General features: G+C 53.4%; 1 protein-coding gene across 1 annotated transcript in view; it reads right to left on the minus strand.

Annotated features, from left to right (window-relative positions):
* KDM4B (lysine demethylase 4B) overlaps positions 1-24,941 on the minus strand; it is a 172,884-nt gene that overhangs the window by 76,772 nt on the left and 71,171 nt on the right. Inside the window, 2 exon segments of the mRNA XM_077121063.1 lie at positions 520-569; positions 23,640-23,833. Coding sequence (XP_076977178.1) covers positions 520-569; positions 23,640-23,833 — 244 coding nt within the window.

A 24,941-nucleotide genomic window follows, 5' to 3' on the forward strand; every position in this document is an offset into this window, starting at 1 on the left:
GACTCAGCCTGGGCTACAATGGGCCTGCTCGGCAGATTTGCCAAGGCAACACCAAGTTAGTCACTTTCAGCAAAATAAAGAGTCACTGGCCTTGTGGGACCCTCCTCCAGGTGCTCAACCCAGGTAAGGGATGTTTCAACAGAACTGCCTCATGTTCTAAACTAAGCAGAGGCATCTAAGGATCAGAAAGGGCACGAGGGGACCGAAAGAATGCGCACAGCCTCCCCGCAACACATAAACACAGCCAGCATCCCTCTATGACGCTAGAAAATAAGAGCACAAAGAGCAAAGGCTTTCTGGGCAGAGCTCACACATGATGACCCATAGACCTAATCATGAGAGGCAGGGCATGGAGAATAAGGTAGGAACTCGCCCAAAACAAACAGCAAAGCCCAGGAAGGATGGCTGCAGCTCAATTCCCACCCCTGCCCAGCTCAGTTGAGCCCCTCTGCCTGGGAGGCAGCCCCCCGGTGTGCACTGTGCCAGCGGTGCCCCATCCCCTCGGGCGCAGACACCTACCGATGGCCAGTCGCTCCAGGCGCTTGCCGTGCTCCGGCGGGATGGCGTACCTGTGGGAGAAGGGAAGTGGTCAGAGGCCACATTGGGTGCTGGGCCTTCATACATGGGGTGCCCCGTGGAGGGGGTACTGGGCCTGGCCCTCGGAGACACGCCCAACCCCCAACACACACAAATCACCCCCAAGGAAGCATGGTGGGGTCAGGGAGATGTGCCCTAAGGCAGTGAAGGAACAAGGGAAGGGGGGTGGTAGGGCCACCCACTCAAGGCTTAGGGGGGCATTTGCAGAGCGCTACAGAATTCTCCATTCAGCAGCACTGAATTTCAGGTTCAAAAAGCAGAAAAAAAAATTAAAGTAAAGTAAAAAGCCCCGGATTGGAACTGGGAGGCGGGAGGCTGTGCACCCAACCAACCCCGAGTCCAGAGCTGAGAGGAGCCCCCTACCCCTGCTGAACCCCCCTCTCAGAGCCTGCCCACCGGCTTCCCTAGCACAGCAGCCAACAGGGAAAAGAAGCTTCAAGAATGAGAAAAATCCCAATTGTCACCCACTTGGTAAGTTTATCTGCACACATTCTACGTTTGAACGATGACTGCGGCTCTGCATAAACCAACAGGATGTGCGGTGAAAACCTGCCAGTAGACAAAGCAAGAGGCACCCTGCTAATACCTGGGACATAGCCCCATGTGGCTGGTACTTCCACGGGGGTCTGACAGCCCCACCCCCCAGGAAGAGCACCAGCCGCAGAAATCAAATGCCGCTCCCAGGCCAGCAGGTGGTGAACTACCCTGCCCAACCCGAGGACTTCAGAAGAAACTTCTGTTTCCATTGGGAGGCAAGCTGACCTGGGGCCTGGATACTGAACATCACAGAGCAGGCAAGGGGCCCTCAGCCGGCGGCTCCACCCCCAGGGGATACCGGCCATGACTAGAGACACTAGTGGGTGTCACAGCTGGAAAAGGGGGTGCTCAGGAAGGCCACTCAACACTGACTAGGGGGGCCCAGGACGCCCCCACCAGAATCATTCAGCCCCAATGTTAACAGTGCCGAGGTGGGAAACCCTGCGTGAATAATTTGGAATAACTGAATTTGAGCGCTGCTTATATCAGGCACCGGAAGAAATTCCCAATGGGTTACAAGGTACAAACCAGGGTGACTCTCCCAGCTTCCTCTCCCTCTTCACTCAGTTTGTGCATTTAAATGTGTACAGCCCCCTAGGATGTCAGGAGGTCGGATATCAGGCAATGTGTGGGGACATTTATGATGGTTCACAACTGGAGAGGGGGTGGGACCCAGGGACGCTACCTGACTGTCTCAGGACAGTGCCCTGAGAATGAGCTGGGCCCACAACTTAGCACTGCCGAGGGGCAACCCTGATCTAGAATCAGAGTGGCCAACATCTCGCGTCTAGAAGGCACAGAACTGGAAGTGAGACCGGGGAGCACGGCCACTCCCCTCAGCCCTCATGGGACTGGAGGCAAGGGCAGAGAGAGAACTGGAAGAGGAAAGGACGCCCAGAAGCTGGAGCCGGTTAAAGCTCATTCCCACCAACAGGTTCACATTTTTCTAAATAAAATAGAAGGGAGGAAGGAGGTGATGTAGCAAACACCTTGTGGTCTCTAAGCTAATGGGATGAAAACACTTAGCTCCAGGGTAGGCGCCGGTGTCAGTGATGGAGCGACCTAGGCAACTTCAGCTCTGTCATAATCAGAGAATTTTCTGTCTGGACAAAATAAAGGTTATTCGTTTTTAAATGGCTTCCTATCATCCACATAAAGACGATGAAAATTAATCCTAACCCAAAGCACCTTTGTGGGATAACCGTCTCCCCCTAAGCAGGGAAGTGAAACATCCGCTCCTTCTGGGCACAGACACGGGGCCGCAGCGCCACCAGCGTGTGGCTCCAAGGCTGTAGTGAGGCTGTAGTGAATTATGCAGCATCCTCTGTCTACAATGCTGCTTTCACTTAATTACTGCCTGTAATTGGGAGTTGTAAAGATAAGATTAATTGAATCTGGTGGGTGTTAAAAGTTTAAAACGTTGGAAGGTGTTTCTTCCGTTATCGGGAACTACAGAAGCAGGACGCTGGGTGGAGAGGCTGGAAGAGCCACCTTGGAGAGATGACAAAGCTCCTGGGTGGGCACTGGGCAGCTGCTCCCACCACCACGTGGGCCTGTATCGGAACAGGCCAGGATGCGCTTTGTAGGGCTGCCAAGGAGCCTCCTCTCCACACAGAGGCTCCCCACAGAAGCCAAGGCAGCCCTTGACTAACAGTGAGGACAAAAACACTGCAGAAACTTGCTCTGTGGCAGAGGAGGGGGCAGAGGCAGGGAGCCACAGCCACCCAAGCCTTCACGGGCCCAACCCTTGGGCCCCCAGCCACCCAAAGGGCTTGGCCGTGATCTTCATCCCAGCCCCAGCCGGCATGAAGCCAGCAAGCTGAGCCAGCCTTGCACTGGCGGTTTCCTGGTGGCACATCTAACAGCTCCTGCCTGGGTCAGCTCTGGGAAAAAAAGAAAGAAAGAAAGAAAGAGAGAAACAGCAGTGATTTTCGCTTGCAAACGCCTGTTCACTAAACCTTGAGGCAGGGCAGAGCATCTGTCTGCCTATTAGCACACGATTTCCCTAGGCTGTAAAACAGTAGATTTTACTGGCCATCAGCAGAGGGAAGCAGCTTGTCCCTCTCCTTAGGAGCTTGGCCCTCACCACAAGGTCAAAATTCACGGCTGAAGTCAATCCACTGTGCCCGCCCGCAGCTGCAGGTGGTCTCCTCCTGGACATAGTGGACACATGCTCAACTTTCACCCTGGGGTCTGCTTTGCAGAGATGGACGGAGGGTAGCAAAGTACCCTCAGGTGACTTCGGGGGCCTTTGCCCCCAGCCTCTCTCTTCCCTCCAGGTCACCTCCAGAGGCTTCCAGCACAGCAGCACCCCAGCACAGGCTGCATCTCAGCTCCACTCAGAACCTCTTCCACCCCCACTGTCCCTTTTGTCCTCTAGGTTTCTGTCTCGCCTCTCCTGAGAACTATCTTCTTCGCAAACCCGCATCATCTAGCACATCCCCCAAGGCCTAGGCCTGCTTGCCCCTGCTCCTAGCTCACTCTCAGGAGCAGCAGGGGTACGGACGGTAAGGAAGCTGGTACACAAGGAACGGGGGTAAAATCTGGAGGTGTCCAATGAAATGACCTGGGAAGAACAAATGCAGAATGCTTGGTGAGTCTGTGGAAGGCAGAAGAGACCACGGACCTCAGAGGGCCGAATCAGGAACAGCTACAGGGTTCGTTCCTGGGAACCTGATGCCACAGCATCTCCCTGCCCCATGCCTGTAGTTCCACATTTCCCAAGCCATTCCTCGTGGCTTATGCAGCTTTCTCTCTGTTTTAAATGCTTTACAAAAGATGCTAAATGAGCAAGTCACGAAAATTCAGGCTCCCTGGGACTCATGCCCACCGTCCCAGCCCAGGGGCTGCTGCAGAGCTGCTGCAGAGCTGCAGTAGGGCCAACTGGCTCCTCCACTCTGGGCTTATGTCGGGGAATTGCCTGGAAGGCCAAGAGAGGCAACTGCTGGAACTGTTTTCCAGCCTTTTGGGAAAGGCCATCATCTGCAAGCATAAGAAGTTCGGCGAGAAACGAAATGTTTTTAGGTTAAGTGTAATGCGGGAAGCACACGGGAAGGGAAAGCCCCAGCTCACAGTCTAGTTGTGGGGGCAGGGCAGTGGAAAGTCACTTCACAGTTTAAGAAACTTGCAGGCCCACAGCTCGATGGTTCCAAAGATCAAAGAGAAAGGTGCTTCTGGCTGTAACACAGGTGCGGCTAAGCAGAAGGTTCCAAAGACACGCATTCAAGAAGGGAGTGGCACCCCGGGGTTTGGAGTCAACAGGATGGGCCCAGGCCTGGGGAGAGGATACGCCACTCCTCACCTTTCCAGGCTTCTTCTTTTACACCTAAAGATAATTCAAATAGCGAGCTTCCCCACTGAACCTTCCTCATTACTCCCAGCCATGAAAGATAAAATTAGAAATCTGCAAACCCATCCCAGGGGCCAGCGTGGAGGACTGGGCCCCAAACAGGACCCGGGCCAGAAGCAGGGAGCAACTGTGTATAAGGCACGTCACACGAGACACGCTAGAGAATTGGCTCTGTATTGGAGGACGATGACTAGAATAGGGCAGCCTAGACACAGAAGAGGGGCAGCCCTCGGCCCAACACACCTGTTCTCACAACGAGGCCGAGGGCAGGACATTAGGCCAGGAAGCTGCTGCCAGCAGGAGGGGCTGTCCCAGAAACACCACGCATGGCCCCATCAAGCTGCTAGAAGCTTCCCACCTGTGCAGTCCAAGACTGAGTCTGTGGGCTCACAAAGAAGAAAGGGAAGGGCTGTGGTATGGGGTGGGCTGACGACATGGCGGCCATGGAGGTGGGCTGGAGGGGTGGCTCATCAGCCAAGCAGATGTGTGACCGAGGCAGAGTGGGCGATGGAAAACAACACGCATTCACTCTTGGCAGCGGGCGGCTCGCCTTTGGCCAGCCACGTCCATTCTACCAGGACACCGGCCTGGGGATGTGCCTTCCTGCCTGCTGTGGAGGACGCTATTAATAGTGTAATTTTCTTGGTGTTTTGTTTATTCCCTCGGAATGGCTTGATGGATGTGAATAATTATCAGACTATAAAAGCCAGCAAATGTGCTATTTTCTAGCACTCTAAATCATCAAACAAATAAAGTGTGAAACAGCATTTTTGAATATAATTTTCCCCTCTAATGGCTTAGAATTATTATCAAGAACAATGAAAAATAAATAAACAAATGCCTTGTGAGTTAAAAATTAAATGAGTGTGTCAGGAAGAGGAACACGGACTGTCCTGAGAGCAGGAACCTGGCCAATGCCTTCAGTGGTGACGACAAGCAATAGGGCGTCAGGCCGCAAGCCCTCACCCAGACCCAGAGTGGATTCCCAGGGCTGTCTGCAGTGCTCTCTGGCCCATGGCTGCCCATGGTCCAGCTCCTGTAAAAGGAGCCCCTCGATGCTGGGGGCTGGTGTGCGCATGCTGGCTGGGACAGGACCCACAGGCACGCATCCCTGTAGCTGCACCCCATCTGCCAGGCCAACCCTCCTAGCACCCTGGTGATTCAGCGGATACTGAGGTAGCAAAGCCTCATAGGCTCGGGTGGGGTGTGAGGAGGTGGCTGCCTGAGGCAGGGTCCTGCAGGCGGGGATGAGTCCTTGGGATGAGATAACCAGGCAATGTCTTGGGGCCCAGCAGCCTCTCACTCCCATGGCCTGCTGGGTGCCTGACTGCAAGGCCCATTAAGCATCTGTTGGGTGTCCTGCAGAGGACAGCCTCTCTTGAGTAATGAGGTCACTCCTGGGCCCCCTCTCCCTGCTTCTGCCAGGAAAAAGAGGCTTGTTGGAGGCAAGGCTCCCAAACTTGCACCTCCGATGTCCTGACTGCCTGGACTCTGGCCAGAGCTGTGCCTTGGCCTGTCTCATTCCATCCCTGCCTGTGGCTTGGGGACCTGCGAGACGTGACACCATAACATTGACATCTTCCCCCAGGACCAGGGCGGCTTTCTGCCAGCGAGGCTGGTATGTATATGGACTCTCTTCCACCACCCAGAATGACAGCCTTCCCCAGCAAGCCGGTCATGGCAATTAAGTGTTGAGAACCAGAAAGCTCATCTCCCCTGCCCTTCCTCCCTGCCGAGGACCAAGTGCCAGGAGCAGGGGCTTCAGCCGGGAGCCCTCTGGAAATGTCAGTTCAGTCCAACTTGTGGTGGAGGCTAAGAAAGTTAATTTCACAGTGTCTGCACAAGGTCCAGGCAACAGGCCCCTCGCTGCTTAACACTCTATAATTACGAAAATAGAAACAAGGAGGGGAAGTCTGCAGATGCCACAGTGGAAGGGCCTGCGACTGTGTGACAAGCAAGAACCCATGGCAAAGCAAGCCAGAGGCTCCTCCACACCCCGTGCGACAGGCTTCAGCACAGTGAGCCTCGCACATGCCCCATCACAGCAAACAGCCCACAGCCTCTCTGAACACATGTCAGCAGGCTGCGTGTGCCACATGGCCCTACGGTCTGGGGAAGCCAAGCAGAAGAACCCGGGTGCACGGTGCACTTCCCCACGAGCCCCCAGCACCCCCAGGTCACGGCCCCACGACGGCCCAGCATCACCCGGGTCATGGCCCCAGGCCATCCCACGAGCCCCCAGCTTCTGATAACCAGGGCATCTCTGAGCTGTCTTCTCTGCTCAGCCCCTCAGAAATGTGGAGCAGAAAGGCCTGGAGAGACAGAATCACAATCAACACCCCTATTTGATGACTGTGGAGACAAGCCACATCAACTCCACCTGCTGCAACATCCAAGACTTTGTGTTACATAAGTAAACTCCACCTCGAGGAAGCCATCACAACAACGTTTCAGCACTGAGGAGAGGAGGATTGGTGACCAGGGTCCCTGTCCTGGGTGCTGAGCTCTGTGCCACTGATGCACTTGGCTCACACACAGCTGTGGGGCGATGGAGCCCAAGAGGTCCACCAGGTCACTGTGAGCCCTGCCTAGGAAGAGTGCCTCAGACAAATGAGACATCCAGAAGAGATCAGGGCATGGAGGATCCCCTGCAAAAGGCCTCACACCCAGATGGTTGACCGAGAGCACTCCAAGCCCTCACACTGAAGGACAGTGCCCTGAACATGTGGTGGGAAGACCTGCGTCACCCAGCCCACCTATGAATCTGCACATTTTTGAAGGAATGACTGAATCAGGAACCCAATCCCAATACAGGACCTGGGGGCACATGGAAAGGATAAACTGGTCTCACATAGAAACAGAGCTGCAAAGGGGAACAATGAAATCTTAGTAAATTAGATGTAGAAGGGTTTAGCTCCAGGGTAGTAAAGACAGTTCAACAAACAACATTCTATTTGAAACTCTAAACCCTTCCAAATAAAAATTCTGAGCCCTCTAAGACTCGGAGGGGACTTCCTTAACTCGATAAAGGGCATCTGCTGGGAGTCTTCCGTCCAACTTAACAGTGAGGTGACAGAGGTGTTCCCAGGGAAGCAGGAACGAGCCCACTGCCCTCGCTGCCTCCCTGGTCAGCAGGTGCTGAGAGCACAGGCCAAGAGGAAGACAGAAGAGTGCTGTATTTGTATTCCTGTAAAAAGGGACTACAACTGGAGTGGAAGGACAGACACTCTTCTAAAATAACATCATCTTCCACTTTGGAAAACTAAGAGAACCAACCGGTAAGCCACAGAATTAAACAAAGTCCAACAACGTGGTGGAAGAAAAACAGGTTTCCTCTCTGCCAGAAAGAACACACAACACACAGTGTCCTACAAAATCCACTGTGCCCCTTTTCTGGGTCTAGAAGGAGGATTCTCACACTGCAAAGAAGGGCAAATGGGACTCCAGCAGTGCGCCTGCCACTGCCAAAATCACAGTCTCTGGTCCAGGAAAGCCAAGGCCCATCTATGTGACACCAACAGGCCATGCAGTGGCTCAACACACCCAGCAACAGCGGAACGGGGATGAGAGAAGAAGGGGGCAACAAGCACACGTCAGAAGGTGCCATGTGTCTGAGCTGAATCCTCCAGTGAAGTGAGAAGGCAGTGAGGACACCGTGAGGCACCATAACCTTGACCCACTCCTTGACAAATTCCAGAACACGAGAGGAACAAGGCTGTTATGTCAGGGTTACGGGGTGGCCATGGCATAATGGGTAATGAAGGGAAATGCTGGTGATGATGACACCAGGAGGACAGGGCTGAACCATTTAAACACACACACACACAGTAGGCTAGCCCAGCTGACCCTGGAAATACAAGGGATAGGTCCAAAGGCCAAGGCAAAGAGACAGTTGCTGGGGGCCGGGCCCACTGGGAGGGGAGAAGAGCTGTCACCAGCCTTGTGCGCCACCAGCGGGAGCTTGCAAAGGACGTGCTGGAGGTGGAGGGGAGGCGGGAAACCCTTTCCAGCCCAGTGAGACACACCCCAGAGAACTGAGGACGCATCTGGCTCTACCCAGGCCCCAGCAGGCCATTTCCTGTCCACCTGGGGCTTGACCACTGCTGCCAAAAGGGGCTCAATCTGGGCTGCGTGGGGCCTTCCCCTGGGAAAGCACCTGAAATTGTCCAACATGGATGGGCCCCTACTCCATTCTAGTGGGAAAATGCCACTTTTACTTCCAAGGTCCCTGGCCCCAGGAGGAGCCCCCTCCCTCATTTGTCCCAAGCACTGGGTCCCTTTTTACAGGAATACAAATACATACTCACAAGAAAGGATCTGCTGAGGACCAGGGCTACTTGTTCCCAGGCAGGAACCTTATTGAGCCGCCAGGGCTTTATCACAAATGGATCATTTTACAGGACAATAGATGGTAGAATTTGGTATCTCACACCAACAGTGTCAATGATTTCAGATAATGACACTTTTATTGAAACACACAAGATAACAGTTCTGGGAGTGTCTGCTCAGAGAAAGCTGGGGCCTCAGATAGGAGTTACTGCCTGTGAGATACCAAATTAACTGGTCTTGCAGGTGGGAGAGGAAAAGGTACTGGGCAGGCTAGGGCACCAAGGCTGGCCCACAGGATCCATGGCTGGGCCTGCAGCATGGGTGGCACCTCCCCACGGGGCCAGGGCCGGGTTGTACCCACAGGCGCCACTGCGGGTCCAGGAGCTGAGAGCGTGTGCTATCGGCCTGCTTCAATAAAGGAACAGACTTGACAAGGCAGGTGATGTTGAACCCGTGAGTACACGCTGACCTAGAGACATCCCATCGCCAGACCGGCTTATTTTAGGCCCATGAATTCTTTTTACCATATGACATGACCAAAAATGCAAACTCTCATGTGTGCTTGTTTTTAATGTGGATTTTCCTGTACAGGTGACGCTTTGAAAAGCAGGAGCCAAACAAGTGTCTAGAGGCAGAGGCGGATACGGGTGTTACGCTCCCAGCACTAAGGAGACCAATTTGTTGGAGGCCGCACTGATAAAAGTGCAATGCCATTTACAATCAGCCTCAAATTCCCCCTGGTAAACTGGCCTGAGCTGCAGCTCATAAAATAGAGGCAGTGGCCCCACGCCAAGCCCTCCCTCCAGCATTCTTTGTACCCAGGGTGAACATCCCTCCCCACCCCAATTTACTTCTGTTAAAAAGAATAAGGTCAGGGCCTTCGTGAGTACAAGAGCATATGAAGGGCTGCCAGAGTAGGAAGGATGGGGCCCCCTCGTCTGAGGCGGGAGGAAGGAGCCAGACTGACGCTACCCCCAATACACACCAGCACCCGGAATCACGGACTTGGCCTGGAGGGAGGGCTGGGAGGTAGCCAGAGGGTGGGAGCTGAGGGGGAGACAAGGGGAGAGGAGGAAGAAGGGATGGGGGCGCAGAATGGGGGAGGATGAAGAAAGTCAGGCTCTGTGGAAGGTTGGCAGCTCCCATCTGTCACCCACACCAGGCCCAGGGGCCAAATGTACCCTCCCCCAGGAACCAGGACATGTAGGGGCTCCCAGGAAGCAGTACCCGGTGCCCTGTCCTAGCAGCCTCTGGGTCCCTCAGTGGGGCTGAGGGCAGTGCCCTTTGATTTGGGGTAGCTCTAATTAAATTATTTTTTACCTTCTCCTCGATGTTTACATTTATCCTGATCATGCTTCTAACTCGTGCATGCCTGCAAAAATGCAGGCCTTGAAACTTCCTGGGGTGCATGTCAGCAACCAAGGCCCCAGGGAGCACGGGGGGACCAGCCACGGGCTGCACCCAGCTCTGAGGTAGGCCATGTGGGGTGGGCTGGGGTCGATTGCCAATACACCGGTGTACAGACCACAGCTACCCAAGGAGTCTCTGGGCAGGTGCTTGGTGAGGGCATGCTCACATACACTCACATACGGTCACGCACAGGTTAAGTCCGCTCAGCTCACTCACAATCAGGTCAGAGTAAGCAGACAGCCTGGACCTCAGCAGGGAAGCTGCTAAACGAGGGCCATTAGGCTCCTGTCCTCACTGGCCTACAGTTCCACCTCCGGGGGGGCAGCACCGTGCTGCCCTGTCGCATCAGAGGGCTTCAAGGTCTCCTGCCTCCTGTTGCCGATCCAACACAAAAGGTAGGAAGTACATTCTCATCCAAATTTTTCAGCAAAGACAACTAAGACTCCCTCTGTGCTCACAAATTTACAGAAACCTCCCTTATGGGGAGCTGAAACCTGCCGATGGCAACCCTGTAAATATGAGCAAGGGTGTGGAAACCAGAAACAGAACCAAATTCTCTGAGGCTTGTGGCCAGTGGCAGGGAGGCTGGGGGCTGGCCCCCAAGGAGGCCTGGCCTCATCTTCTACAGGGGAGTCCCTGCAGGCAGACACCCCCTACCACAGATGAACTCCAATGCAAACCCAGCCAAGGAGACATCCTGCAAATGGGCCTCAATGTCCAGGGACGAAGTCTCAGACAGAGGAAGTCACACTTTCTCCAAGTGCTGGGCAGAAAAGGACCCCAGCTACTCATTTAGAGCTGGCCTCCCTCAAGCAAAAACCCTGCAGCAACAAAAACAAAAACCCTGCAGAAACAAGTGCTAGAGAAAATGTGGAGAGGAATATAAACCTATTCACTGTGAGCAGGGAAAACGAGAGGTGCAGCCTTTGGAGGGTGGTGCAGTGGTTCCACTGGAGGCTAGAGGTGGGGTTGCCCCGTGATCCTGAAACTGCTGCTCAGTATATGCCTGGAGGAACTGAGTGTGGTGACAGGAAGGGACATTTACACACTGGTATTTACAACTGAAGTGTTCCCCATCCACAATGGAAGAGGGAACTGTGGTGTGCACATACAATGGACTACTGAGCAGCCACAAGAAGGAATGATGTTGTGAGGCCTGCAACTGGGTGCACGAACCTTAAGGACTGCATGTTGAATGAAATATCAGGAACAAAAAGACAAATATTATCATGCCTCAATCATATGGGCTAACTATGATATAAAAATTCGGTGAAGTGAAGTTGAGAACATGGAGCATCGGGTTGGGGCTCACTGTAAAGGGTCCTAGATCGTAAGCTCTTACAGCAGCCACATGTATTCAGGAGGTGTAACTGCTACTTTTAAATTCTGAGAAGCTGAGCTGCTTGCTTATAACCTGTTTATTCCCAGACACTTTGGGCATTTAAGAGACACGTGAGACTCAGAGTTAAGAGCTCTGAAGCTATGAAAGTCAGCACTATCCTGTATAGGAACTTTTTAAAAAACTGAAGAAGTAATCAGACTTCGAGTAGTGATATGAATGACGCTGATCTGGATAGGACTAAGGTAAATCAGAGTACAGGGTAAAGGAGATGACATCGTTCATATTTTAAGGAGGCTTTTTTGTTTGTTTGTTTGTTTGTTTTTGGCAAGTGCCAGGTCTGGGTCTCCAGCATGGTGGGCAAGAACTCTACCACTACGCTACTTATGTCCCTCCAATATCGTCCATATTTTAAAACTTCCACTTCTGGTTGAGACCAAAGGGAAACATATTTATTCAGTGCACTATCCAAAATATAAATTTTGCATTTCCTAATTTAACTTGTATGGTCACTGCAGTTGAACACCATAAGTACAGTGAATAGGGTGTGAGATCTTGTTGGTTTGAACAGTTTAGTGTGATGCCCCCAATATAACCCAGAGTAATCTGGGCAATAAATAAAGAAGTCCTTGCAAAGTCCCCTCGGGGGACTGGAGAGAAAGGATTTGGAGAATTTCTGATATTCTCACAAGCAGTGGGGACACTGAATTCAATAGGCTGAGCCTTGGATCTTGGGGTTTGCTCCTATGAAACTTATCCCTGCAAAGGATAGGCTAAGCCTACTTAAAATTAGGCCTAAGAATCCCCCCCAGAGAACCCCTTTTGTTGCTCAGATGTGGCCTTTCTCTCTAAATCAACTCAGCAGGTGAGCTCACTGCCCTCTCCCCTACCTGGGATATGACTCCCAGGGGTACAAATCTCCCTGGCAAGGTGGGACAAAAAGCCTGGGATGAGCCAGGACCTGGCATTAAGAAACTGAGAAAGCCTTCTTGACCAAAAGGGGGAAGAGAAAAATGAGACAAAATAAGGTTTCAGTGGTTGAGAGATTTCAAACAAAGCTGAGAGGTTATCCTGGAGGTTTCCTTATGCATTATATAGTTACCCCTTTTTAGCTTATGGTGTATTAGAGTGGTTGAAGTACCTGAAACTTTTGAGCTGCATTCCAGTAGCCTAGATTCTTGAAGATAATTGTATAAAGATACATTTACAATGTGACCATGAGATTGTGAAAACCTTGTGTCTGATGCTCCTCTTACGCAGGGTATGGACAGATGAGTAAAAAATTTGAATTACAAAATAAATAAATAACAGAGGGAACAAAGGATAAAATAAATTGGGTAGATGGAACTTCTAGTGGTCAATGAGAGGGAGGGGTAAGGGGTATAGGATGGATGAGTTTTTTCTTTTTTTTCTCTTTTCTTTTCCTGGAGCGTTGCAAATGTTCTAAAAATGATCGCGGTGATGAATACACAACTATGTGATGATACTGTGAGCCACTGATTGTACACCATGCGTGTGACGATTAATCAATAAGAATTTTTTTAATGGAATAAATATTCAAAAATTAAAAAAACACACACAAAAAAAACCCTGCGGCCATTCCAGACCTAAAATGCCCACTTGGAACAAAAGGCTCCAAATGAAGAGCCATCTGCTCCTGCCAGACTGAGCCAGCGGGCTGGGTATCAGGCCAGCGATGCCGTGGCTGCACGTGGCAGACAGACAGGGAGTGGTAGTCAGCATCAGAGCCGGGCCTCACCTGACAAGTACCAAGGGCTAACTAACTTCCTGCCGGAAGGTCCAGTCACCCCTGCCCTAGCCCTACGTGGTCTAGAAGCACATATGGGAGAGGACAAGGCCCTGTCGGTCTGGTCCCTGCCTTCTAGCCTCATCTCCTCTGTCTCCACAGAGGAAGCTGGGCTTCCTCTGACTGAGGATTTTAGGATGTGGTAGGAACAGGGTTCTCTCCCCACATTCAAATTTGGGGCCTCTCAGCTGACGGGATACAGCTATGCCCTGAGGCTGAGCAGCCACCCTGGCCATATGCCCCCAGAACTGGTGCCTCCGAACAATGCTCGAAGAGGCAGATGGAGCCACGGTGAGGAGGGTGGGCTTGGGGCCAGACAGTCTCGGCCCCAGCCCGGCCCCTCGGTCTCCACTGCCTCCTCTCTAAGTGAGAGCGATGTGGGGTCAGGTGGCAGCCGCACCAACAATGGCCACCACTGCCATTACTTGCAGCAAGACTCATGATCAAAATGCATCTCCTATACTAACAGGGGGCAGGGAGACTGGCAGCAGTCCAAACGTCCATCAACAGGAAGGTGGATAAAGACATTGAGGTCCAGCCATACGATGAAAATCATCCATCACCACACAGGATGGAGCGAAACTTACAAACACACTGAGGAGCAGAAACACAAGGTATGGGTTAGCCCATTCACGTGATGTTCAGGTGCAGCCAGCACTCACCCAAGCTGCCTAGGGAGGCAGATACACAGGGTAAAACCGGAAAGAGAAGCCACGGAACAGACATAGAAAACGTCAGGAGGACAATCGTCTCCTCTGGGTAGGGTTGAGGGACAGCAAAGAGAAGGGGGCCTGGGACAAAGATATTTCTCCTGACCTCATGGGGGTGACATAGAGGTCAGCTCCTTAGAGCTGTTTGATTAACCCCATGTGTATGTATTTTATGCAATTTTCTCTACATTGTTGTATTTCACAATTAAAAACCGTTTGCAGAAAGGGAACATGAATGCACTGGGATAGGTGGAATTCCATGGCAGCCCTGGAATTCTGGCTTTTTGTGTTGCCCCGCCTCCTCACAGTGTTCAGTGCCGTGAAGGGTTTTTACCAGATGGAGAGACAGATGGTCCTGGGTGGGCCTGACCTAACCAGGCAAGGCTGTAAAGGGAGAGGGCCCTTTCTGAGATCCCAAGGGTGAGAGGGACTCATAGAGAGGGAGACTCTTCAATGCTGGGTCTGAAGGTGGCCCCTAGCCAGCAACCAGTGAACAACCAGGGACCCCAAGTCCTACAATCACAAGGGACTGAATTCAGCCAAAGGCCTGGATGAGTTGGAAAGTGGACTCTTTTCTGGAGCCTCCAGGAGGGAATACAGCCCAGCAATAAGGCCCAGCCAACTCACGCCTGGACGACAGGCCTACAGATCCAGGAGCTGGTAGGGTTGAGCCACGAGGTCGATGGTCATGTTATGTGATGAGAGAAAAAGAGGCCATGTACCACCTAGAGGAAAGAGAGAAGCCAAGACTATCTGACAAAAGCATGACAGAATCACATCTGTTCAATCTGGACATGGAGCATCAGGCTGTTCTGTCAACTAATAAATGCTTCATCTAAAAGAAGAGGAGAATAAACAAACTCACAAAGTAGGTATAGAGGTTATCGAGGGCTGGGGAACAGGGAAAGAGGGTCACTACTTTATAGGCACAGAGTTTCTGTCTGGGGGGAATGAAAACAATTGGGGATGGATGGTGGCAGTGACAGCAAAACCAGGCAAATGTCAGTGATGCCACTGATGGGTTGATTTACAAATGGTTAAAGTGGCTAATTTTATATTATAGATGTGCTATCACCATCAAATATAAATTAAAAAAGAAAAACATAAGAGTACACTTCCAAAGAGTAAAATACAGAAAGGGAGGTGGTCACCCACAGCTAGTGCGCAGGCCCACCTCAGCAGGGCTGAGTACTGCTGGGACGATGTGCTGGGAAAGGCGCTCTCCCCCAGGGTCTTCACCCAAAACCCCACGATCCCCGATGAACCACGAGAAAACAACCATGAGCCTGGGGCCTCCTACACAACACTTGATGTGCTTCCCTCAAAACCGTCTAGACAACAAACACAAGGAAAGTTTGAGCAGCTGCCACAGCCCAGAGGAGCCTCAGGAGACGTGTAAATGCCAGTGTGACCCTGGTGGGGCCCTGGGACAGAGAAAGGACCCCAGGGAAAAACTAGGGGAGTCTGACTGCAGCATGGACTTTAGTTTACCACAACAGTATCGGTTCATCAACTGGAATGAGCAGGTCACACTAAAGATGTCAACAACAGGAGAAATGGGATGTGGATTACATGAAAAACTCTATTCTCAATTTTTCTGTAAATCTAAAACAGTTGTAAAAAACAAAAAAAAAGCAATTTAAAGGAAGAATACACCATGAAAAAAGTGGATGAACTATATAAGCACAAAACAAAAACCGAAGGATGGAAGGAGCAGCCTGTAAGTGCCCAGGGCACCTTCACAGAGCCTCTGTCAGGAGTGTCCCCACCTCTGCTCACCATAAAGCCCAGTCCCCAAATTCATCTGTGGCAGTGACAGCAGCAGTCCAGGATCTCAAGGGTAATCAACCATCCTAAGTATCAGAAGACGTCCCCCCCCTGCCCAGCTCAGTGTTATTGGCCTTGGAGGCTAACACATGGTGAGACTGCCCTAGAGAAGGCCGACCTTCCTCTGGACCGCTAGGTGCTAAGATCACTTTCGTTCTCCCAACTGTGTCTGCCCCCAAGAAAACTGTGGGAGGCGAGGAGCCAGCCTGAAGCATAGGTCCCACCAAGAGGGGAGGCACTCGCCCTGCTGTCCTCAGCCACTTGGACCCAAAGGCACCCCCTATCCTGTCCTTGGGGACAATAGGCCCAGGTTCTCAGGCTACACAATTCAAGACTTTGCCTGCCCTGGGGCAGAATCTGGCTGTTAGAGCTCCAAAGGCCAATCAGATCAATGGGAGAGGCTGGGACTCCAAACTGTGCCATAGCACATGCACAAAACTCTCCAAAATGGCCACTCTTATACCTGCTGTGGTCTTAATTCACTCAGTGACACTGATGACACTTGATGCTCCCACTGGAGACTCCAAAGTCTTTCCGGCATCAGGAGTTAATTTCTCCAATGCCAAAGCCAGCTTTTGGTTTCAGATTTCCTGGGTGATCTTGACAAGCAGCAAGCCCAGGCTGGCAGCGGCAAGGACAGCAGAGCACTTCTGACAGGAGTGAGGCCAGGGCTCCGTCAGGAGGGCCTGGGAGGGGGATGGTGGCAGGGACAATATGGTTGTCCTTCCCCTATATTCCCGTGTGCTCAGGCCCCACTGCTGGGGCAGTAAACCACTTATGCCAAGGTTGTGCAGCACAGTGATGCCAGGCTCAGAAGCAGAATGGTTGCAAACCCAGCTAGAGACAAAAGCCCACCCATGTCACCGATGGCTGAGCACAGGTCATCCTCAGTCACACCTCACAGAACCCCAGGCCTCTGTCGCCCACAGAGTCCCAGGCTGGGGACCCTGGGGAGTCAGATTCCCTCACACATTGCCCATATGATCAGAGGCCCTTTCATCTCCAGCACACACGCACGTACGCAAGTACATACACACACATACACACACACACAAGGGGAAAAGCATCCTGGCTTACCCGGAATAATTGTGTTGGCTGCCCTAACACACATACCATGCACACACACACGCATGTGCACACATGCACTCACACTCAAAGGAGGCAGTGGACTCAGACACTCAGTTCTAACGCCGACAGCAGCAGAGTATCTGGCCACATGAGCACCAGTGGCCCCAAGTGAGGGCAGCTCAGCAGCCAGACATCAGCAGAGAAGCACATCACCCCGAAGCACCCCACAATATGGCAACAGATGTCCAGACACATGACCCACTGGCCGAGAAGCTGGGCCCTAGCTGGCTCAGGAGGAAGCATGCCTGCTTGCTGCTTTTGGAAGCCCATGCCTGGGTGGGATGCTCTGGGCTTTTGGGAGAGGAGTGGGTTTTTCCTCCTTCCACAGAGAGGGCTTCCTCACCCCATCACAACACTGCTCTGCTGACTGGGCACAGGTCAGGCGGTAGCCTCAGCCAGAACAGGGCTCCAGGGCCCAGAGCACTCCGCGGGGGAAGCAGAGTCACACGCACTCGCACAAGGAGCCTCAAGTGACAACCCTGCCATCCTATTTATCTGTTTCGTTTTTAAATGAATGGGTCTCTCTAAGTTCTCCCCACTCAGTGATCACTGCTCTCAGCAGACTCTTCCAAAGCTCTTATGGATGCATTTCTGCTGCCTTAGCTTAGGGTGGGGGCTGAGGGAAGAGACAGCTGACAATGGTCCCAGCGTGCTGATAAGATGAACTCTGAGCCCCTCCTGCCATCCTGGGGGAGTCTTCTCCAGCTGACTGCCCAGTGAGGGGTTGGGGGGTAGTGTCAGAGGCCTGGGAGCTGCCTAGTAGAGGGGCAGGTCTCACAAACCAGACAGGGCCTGGGCCGGGTCGGGGTGGGGGTGGGGGTGGGGGTGGCTTTGCAAGATAGATGGAGGGGTAGGGAAGGTAGGGTAGGTCCCTTATCACTCGATGCCTGCAGGAGAAGGGGACAGGATGCTACTGCAGCCTGCCTGGTGCCCTCGCCTCTGTGGGCCTGCAGACAAGTCCCGAGGGCCAGGTAGGCAGGCCAGGGGCAAGAAGCAGCCCAGTGGCCTCCACTCCACCAGGAATAGTCTGCTTTGCCCCCAGGGCAACAGGCCCATCATCCTGTAGCCTCAGGGCAGGCGGCACGGGAGGGTGGAGGGCACCCTACACATATGGCATCTACACATATGGTTCCTCCTTCCTCACACCTCACCACCAGGAGCATGCATTCCAAGTATGCAGACACACCCAGACCCACATATGCACACATATACATGCACACACAACCCTACAGAGACACTGAGCACAAGAGAGCGACGCCTGTGCCCTCTGCAAGTCAGGTTTCCCTGGCAGCATAAAGAAAAACACTCGTCTCCTCCTGTGAAACTCCCCCGAGTGAAAATGCCAAAGAAAAAAATCTAGGTATGGCTGAATCATAAAGGAAAATTCTCCCTGCTTATCAGGCTGAGCTCACCTCACGTTTTCTTATTTGGGCAAGGTGGGAGCCAACCTTCTGACGAGCTCCACGGGGCTTCTGCTACCCTGTCCGCATTCTCTCGGCTGGCAGCGATTAGAAGGCTCTGGGGGGCTCATGAGAGAGGGGGTTCTACACCCTTCACAGCAGCCCTGGAAGGCTGGAAGCATGGTCAGCGAGACTTTCTCCCCTGCCTCCCCTCTAAGGAACACTGACACCCCATAACTCGGAAGATTGTTCTAAGGCATGGTAAAGCAGGGACAGAAGGGCAGAGGGGAAGGAGCAGCCATGGGAAAACAGCAAAAGAGACAAGCGTTTGGACAACCCATGCCAGGAAAAAGGGTACAGTGCACATGCAGGGTTGGGGCAGGACAGTCTGGCTGTCCCAGGGGACTCTATGGGCCCCCCTCCAGAAGGGTATGGTCTCCAGCACATGCCCCACAGCTCTATGGGGGCTTCTCCTCCAGAATGGGGTGCTGCACCTGCCCCTCGCAGCACTGACCCTCCTAGTGAGGAGATGGCTCCAGCCAGGGGAACAGGAGGATTCATGGTGGGGGGGGGGGGGGCATGTGATGCTTCACAGTTGCCTCCCTGCAGAGGGCTTACTTGTGCTGGAGCATCTTTCTCTTGACATGTTAAAAATACCAAGACTGAAAAAGGGACTGCAGAGCCCTGGCCTGCATAGCCATCATCAGTTCTGATGGCTGTAGAGCTTCCACCAGCCCAGCATGGCCAGGGACCCCTTCTCACTGCCCAGCTTCTCCCACCCCGGGGGCAGGGACAGAGTACGAATGGCCACATCCTGGTGCCCTGAGGGCCAGCATGCCCACACCTCTTGGAGGCCAGCCTAGGAAGGGCATAGCCACTCTGCTCTGCTTCTCAGGACAGGGCCCACCAGAGGGCCTTCACCATCCCCTGACCAGAACTCTCTCCTAAGTGGGCATGTGGAAGGAACAGGGAAGGGGTGCCAGGGTCATGAGGGCACGGTGCCCACATAGTCAGGGGCTGGGACTCAGTAGAGCCTGGAAAAGGCCCTCCACAGCAGCGGGACAAGGATCTATTTCAGGGGGTGGGAGGGAGCAGGCCCTGGCCAGGCATGGTGATGGCAGCACCAGCCAGCCCCTCCCTACCCAGCTCCTTCCTGCAGAGGTCCCAGGAGGGTGTGTCATGGTTGGTCTAATGGTGGCAAGGAGGGACAGACCTTCAGACACTGAGCCCCAGGCCTGTTGTGCAAAGGGAGCCCGCAAATCAGGGGTCGGTTGGAAATGGCCCTGCCCCACCCCCCATTACCCCTGCCTCCAATCTAAGTCCTCACTGACCCAGCAGGCAGCAGGAAGGCTGGGCGGAGTGAGCTTGAAGTGCCAGGTCTATTTTAAATCCCCATGCCAAAAGAGATTTTGAAGCATCAAATGCTTCAGATATTCTTAGCCTGGCTGCCTGAGAGCGCCACATAATGCTGGCCTTTCGAAGCAAATTTCTCTGCTTTAATCGACACCAGACTGTTCACGTCACTTTGACACACAAATCACACTACCAAAGTAGCAACAGACCCAGAAAGGCTTCCTAAGATGCTGTAAACCTGAGTACGTCAGTGCTTTTAAAAAAAACACTACAGAAATGCTCTGGAACAGTGGCAATTAAGCTGCCATAGCACAGAGGCTCAGTATACTTAGGGGCCAGACATGGGCAGAGAGCCATGGTTGAAGAGACTCTGCCCAAGAGATCCCCAGCTCTGAGGACCCAAGAAGGCGGCAGGGTGCACCGTCTGGGTGGGTCCCGGCTGAGCTCAACTGCACATTCTGGAAGGTTTCCTGAGCCCTGAGCCAGGGGTGAGAAGTCGGGCAGCTCCCTCTCCTCCTAAGGCAGTTCCTGAGGGAGGTCCAGGCCCAGGGCTGGGGTGTAGTTCATGGGACACTCATGTTCAGCCCAGCTTCCAGCTCCCTGTCATTCCATGTCAGGCCTCATGAGGCCCATGGCACAGTGCAGAGATGACGACCCCCAGAAACCCAGTGTGTTCATCAGGTTTATCTAGAAAAACAGAACCACAGAAGACATCTGTAAATATGAGACTGAGATTTATAAAAGTGTCTCACACAACTGTGGGGATGCGAGAGCCCAAAGTTTGTAGGGCAGGCCGTAAGGCTGGCAACTCCGAAGAAGTTCCTCAACAAACTCTACAGGAGAGGCTGGCTGGCTGAAGAAATGAAAATTCTCTCCTCTCCTTTAAAACTTTCAACCGGAATAAATCTAACTGACTAGATTCTCTCCTTGCGGAAGGCACAGCCAAGGTGTGAATGATGAAAAAGCTTGGTGACTCCAATCCCCCAGGGACTACAGGTGGAGTCCTGGGCAGGAAACCACTCAAGTGCATCCCACTTCTCAGACTTGGTTTCCTGCTCTACAGAGACTGTTCCAGCTTCTGGGGGCAGTCAGAAATCTTGGGTTGTGGACGCTTCACTCTCATCTCTGCCTCTGTGGCCACACTTACTCCTCCTCTCCGCAAAATCTATTTCACTTTGCTAAAGCTGCCAGAACGCAATATACCAAAAAGAGATCAGCTTTTATAAGAGCAATTTATTAAATTACAAGTTTACAGTTCTAAGGCTGTGAAAATGCCCAAATTAAGGCTTCAACAAGAGGATACCTTTACTCAAGAAAGACTTATTCTGATCTGGGGTTTCTTCTAGCACATGGGAAGGCATGTAGCTAGAGTCTGCTGGTCCTTGTTCCCAGTTTTGCTGCTTCTGATTCCCATGGCTTTCTCTTTAAACATCTGTGGACCCTTACTTAGCTGCTCTGGAGCAAACTCTGGATTTCATCTCTCAGTTTCCCTTCACTCTCCCAAGGCTCTGGCTTGCTTAGCATCTCATGGGAAGGCACATGGCGACATCTGCTGGGCTCTGATTCCTGTCTAGCTTCTCTCGGCTCTCACCTCCTGGCATCTTCCAGGCTCCTGAATTTCTCAGTCTGCATTTATGTTCTCAGTCTGCATCTACACTATTTAAGACTACAGTAAACTAATTAAGACCAACCCTGAAAGGACGGAGTGGCATCTCCAACTAATCAAAAGGCCACACCCACACGTGAGGGGGTCACAACTCCATGAAGACAGCCTAATCAAAGGTTCCACCCTTCAATGTTGAATCAAGATTAAGAAAACGTGGCTTTTCTGGGGCACACAATTTGAAACCAGCACACCCAGTGAATGTGATGTGCTGGCTGGATGGGTGCCTACTCTCCTGGGGAGAGGGCAGGAAGGGTCCCCAGAGCAGGGGAACTGCAGAGGAGCTGGCTTGGCTGGGCCTGGGGAGCAAGGCCCTTGCAGGTAGATCCTGCCCAGTGGCACCTTGAGAAGCCATAGTTGGTCGTGGGCCCCCACCATGCAAGTTCCAACCCTTCACATCAAAAGCCTGGACCAAGGTCAAGGAGCCTTTCCAGAACTTTCCTTCCCCAAAGGAACTGTCTCTATATTCAAAGCTGGCCCTGCTGGCTGTTTCCCCTGAGCTTTCTCTGAGATTGGGTTGTGGGGAAGAGGTGCCAGTGGGGGCAGGAAGGCTGAACCCTGCTCCCAACATGCAGGGGGAGCCCCAGACTCCCCCAAAGGAACACAGCCAGCAGGGCAGGCAGAGGTGCTAGAAGCTGTCCCAGGGGCTGCGTCCTGGGGTTGGAGGAGGCAGCGGAGAGTGGAAGAGGATCTCCATAGATGCCAGGCAAATGTGGAGAACCAAGGTGCCAGCTTCTTGCCTTCGCCTTCAGCCCCCACCCAACCATGGCTCCCCCATCCCATCACTTCACAGGAGCCGCTGTGCTCTCATGCTGCAGACGGTGCTCCACTAAGCAGCAGGGACCACACACACCCCCAGCCCTTTCCTCTGAACTGCAGGGCAGCCCCTCATCCTCATCCTCAGAGAGGCTCCCCAAAACCGTGCCATCCTGGGGGCCCCTCTGCCCACACTGTACCTCAAATCAGAACAAGGTCATCCCAAACAAGGTGAGGACCTTGGGCAGGGCCTCACCTGAAAGCGTGACCAGCACTCAGCAGAACATCCCTCTTTTCTGAAGGAAAGGGTGGCATCCCCCCTTGCCTTCTCTAGCGGGTCCAGACCCCAAGCCAAGGCTGAGCACAGCAGAGCAAGCCTACCCCAGGCAGAGCTTTACTCTCCTCGCCACTATTCTAGGAGCAGCCTCTGGGATAATAACTGCTGGGGTCAAGGAGTCTATAAAAAAGATGAAAGGGCCTGCGGAATTTCCGCGGCAGTGGAAGAGAGATGCAGGGCGGGCGACAGGAAGGACAGCAGTGCCACCTTGTGGCCCTTGGAGAAGTTGTGCCCAGAGGCCCACCCAGGCCCTGCTGACACACACACACACACTGTAGGGAGCCCAGGGAGAGGATCCCCCACGCGTCTGGCAACCAGCCTGCCCTGGCAGCCAGTGACCTCCCATCTGCCCGGGGAGATACAGACTGCTGGCAGCTGGCAAGCAGGAGGCCTGGGAGGGCCCGGGAAGGGGCACACAACACCTCACTCATGTAGAGGGGATTCAGGGTCGCCAGGGCCGCACAGTGGAGGAGCAGCCGGGTCCCCACAGGTCTGAACCTGGGCCCCCCATGGGGTCCTGGCCTCATCAAGGGAGGGGAAGCAAGGCCTGGGTGGCGCTGAGGAGTGCAGGCAGGGAGTCGCAGAAGGTGACTATGCTGGTGTCAGGCACATCCTACGTCAGGACAAGCTGGCCGAACCCTTTCTGCACAATACCCGGACAGTCCCATCTCAACAGGAAATACCTCTGCGAGGTGGAGAGCAGTGCCACCTAGCCAGATGGGGACATATGGGGCCACCCATGCACACGGGTTTCCTGGTTTTCCAAACTCAAACCCAGACGCTAGGGAGTCACTTGTAAGACATGTTGGTCCCAGCCCCGTTAAGTGTTGGTCCCAGTGTTTCAACAGCAAACACCTTCCAGCCCAGCTTATCCTGGGCCAATGCAGAGCAGCAGCTATCCCCTCATCCTCACACCTGCTGGGGAGACTAGGTCTGCCCCAGCAGCCAGTGGGGCTGGGACAGTACATCTTGAGCTGCCAGGGCCCTGTGGCTTCAGTACGGGCCTTGGAGTTCAGGCAGGAGGTGACCCTGCCTGGGGCTCCCAGGGTCCCTGGGCCATGCCATGGCCCTTGTGGCCAGCCCTCAGCGGCACTCACCATGACTTGGGCTCCCCAAAGTGCAGGTAGTTGATGCTGTACAGGTCCATGTCCTCAGTGTGCCAGGCGAAGGTCGTCTTCCACATGCCGAAGTACAGGTAGGGGGTGTTGACTCCCTCGATGACGGTGCCACACTCCCGCTCCACCATGTCCAGGATGCTCCGCAGGTTCCCGATGTTCCACTGGGCCACGTCCTGTGGGCACAGCAGGCACCGGTCAGCACACAGTCAGCACATAGTCAACACACAGCCAGCGCACAGCCAGCACACAGTCAGCACACAGTCAGTGCACAGCCAGCGCACAGCCAGCATACAGCACAGTCAGTGCACAGTCAGCACACAGCACACAGTCAGCACACAGCGCACAGTCAGTACACAGTCAGCACACAGTCAGCAGCCAGCCCCAGCCAGCCCCAGCCAGCCCCAGCCTCACCCCCGCCACACTGGAAGGACCAGAGGCTGCATCTCATCACCCTTGAGATCCGTGGTGCCAGCTGACACTCCAAAGAAGTGAACCCTAGACCTGCCCTCTCAGATGCTGGCCCAGGCCCCTGTGCTTGAAATCTACCAGCGAATGCTCGCACCCTCCAGACCCCTCCTCTCAAGGGCTACCTGCCAGCTCAGCCTCCCACAACTGGCCAGCCTTGCGCTCAGCAGGAGGGCAGAACTTTCTCTGGATTCCAAGTTGATTTGTGTATTAAGCACGTGTCAGGAAAGTCTTGCTGCAAACTCTGCTGTTTGCTCATGAATAATTAACATGTCTCTGAGTCAATGACATGGAGAAGGAGGATGGTTGCCAAAGGGGGTGAACCCAAGTGGCAGTCACAGAGCTGGGCTCAATGACGTCCCACCCAGAGCTGTCCACCAGAGACCAGGCAAACAACGACAGAGGCTGTACCGGCCAGCCTCATCTATTCTTAATGCCACAGGCAAACAAACCCATCTTGTCAGGAGAGCTCAGAAAGCTCACACTAATCAACTGCCAGGCCCTAGAGAACCCACAAAGCCTGCTGACATTCCGAACAGGAGCCCAAATACTCTCAGGAACTTCAGTGGCCTTTCCATCCCCAAACCACCATCCATGACACCTCCCAATCCAGCTTGAGAGACCCCTGGATGTGACAGGACCAGCAGGGACACTTTAAGAGCAAGCTGTGCCCTGGCAAGAGCCCAGGACCCAGGGGGAGGGCGACAGTCATCAGCCCTTCGTGACAAGAAGGGAAGCCCTAGTTCCCTCGAGGCAACACTACCCAAGGTCAGGGTCAAGGATACCATAAAGGGTCTGCCCCCCAGCCTAATGCCC

The sequence above is a fragment of the Tamandua tetradactyla genome, chromosome 11 (assembly GCF_023851605.1).
Source record: "Tamandua tetradactyla isolate mTamTet1 chromosome 11, mTamTet1.pri, whole genome shotgun sequence".
Lineage (NCBI taxonomy): Eukaryota > Metazoa > Chordata > Mammalia > Pilosa > Myrmecophagidae > Tamandua > Tamandua tetradactyla.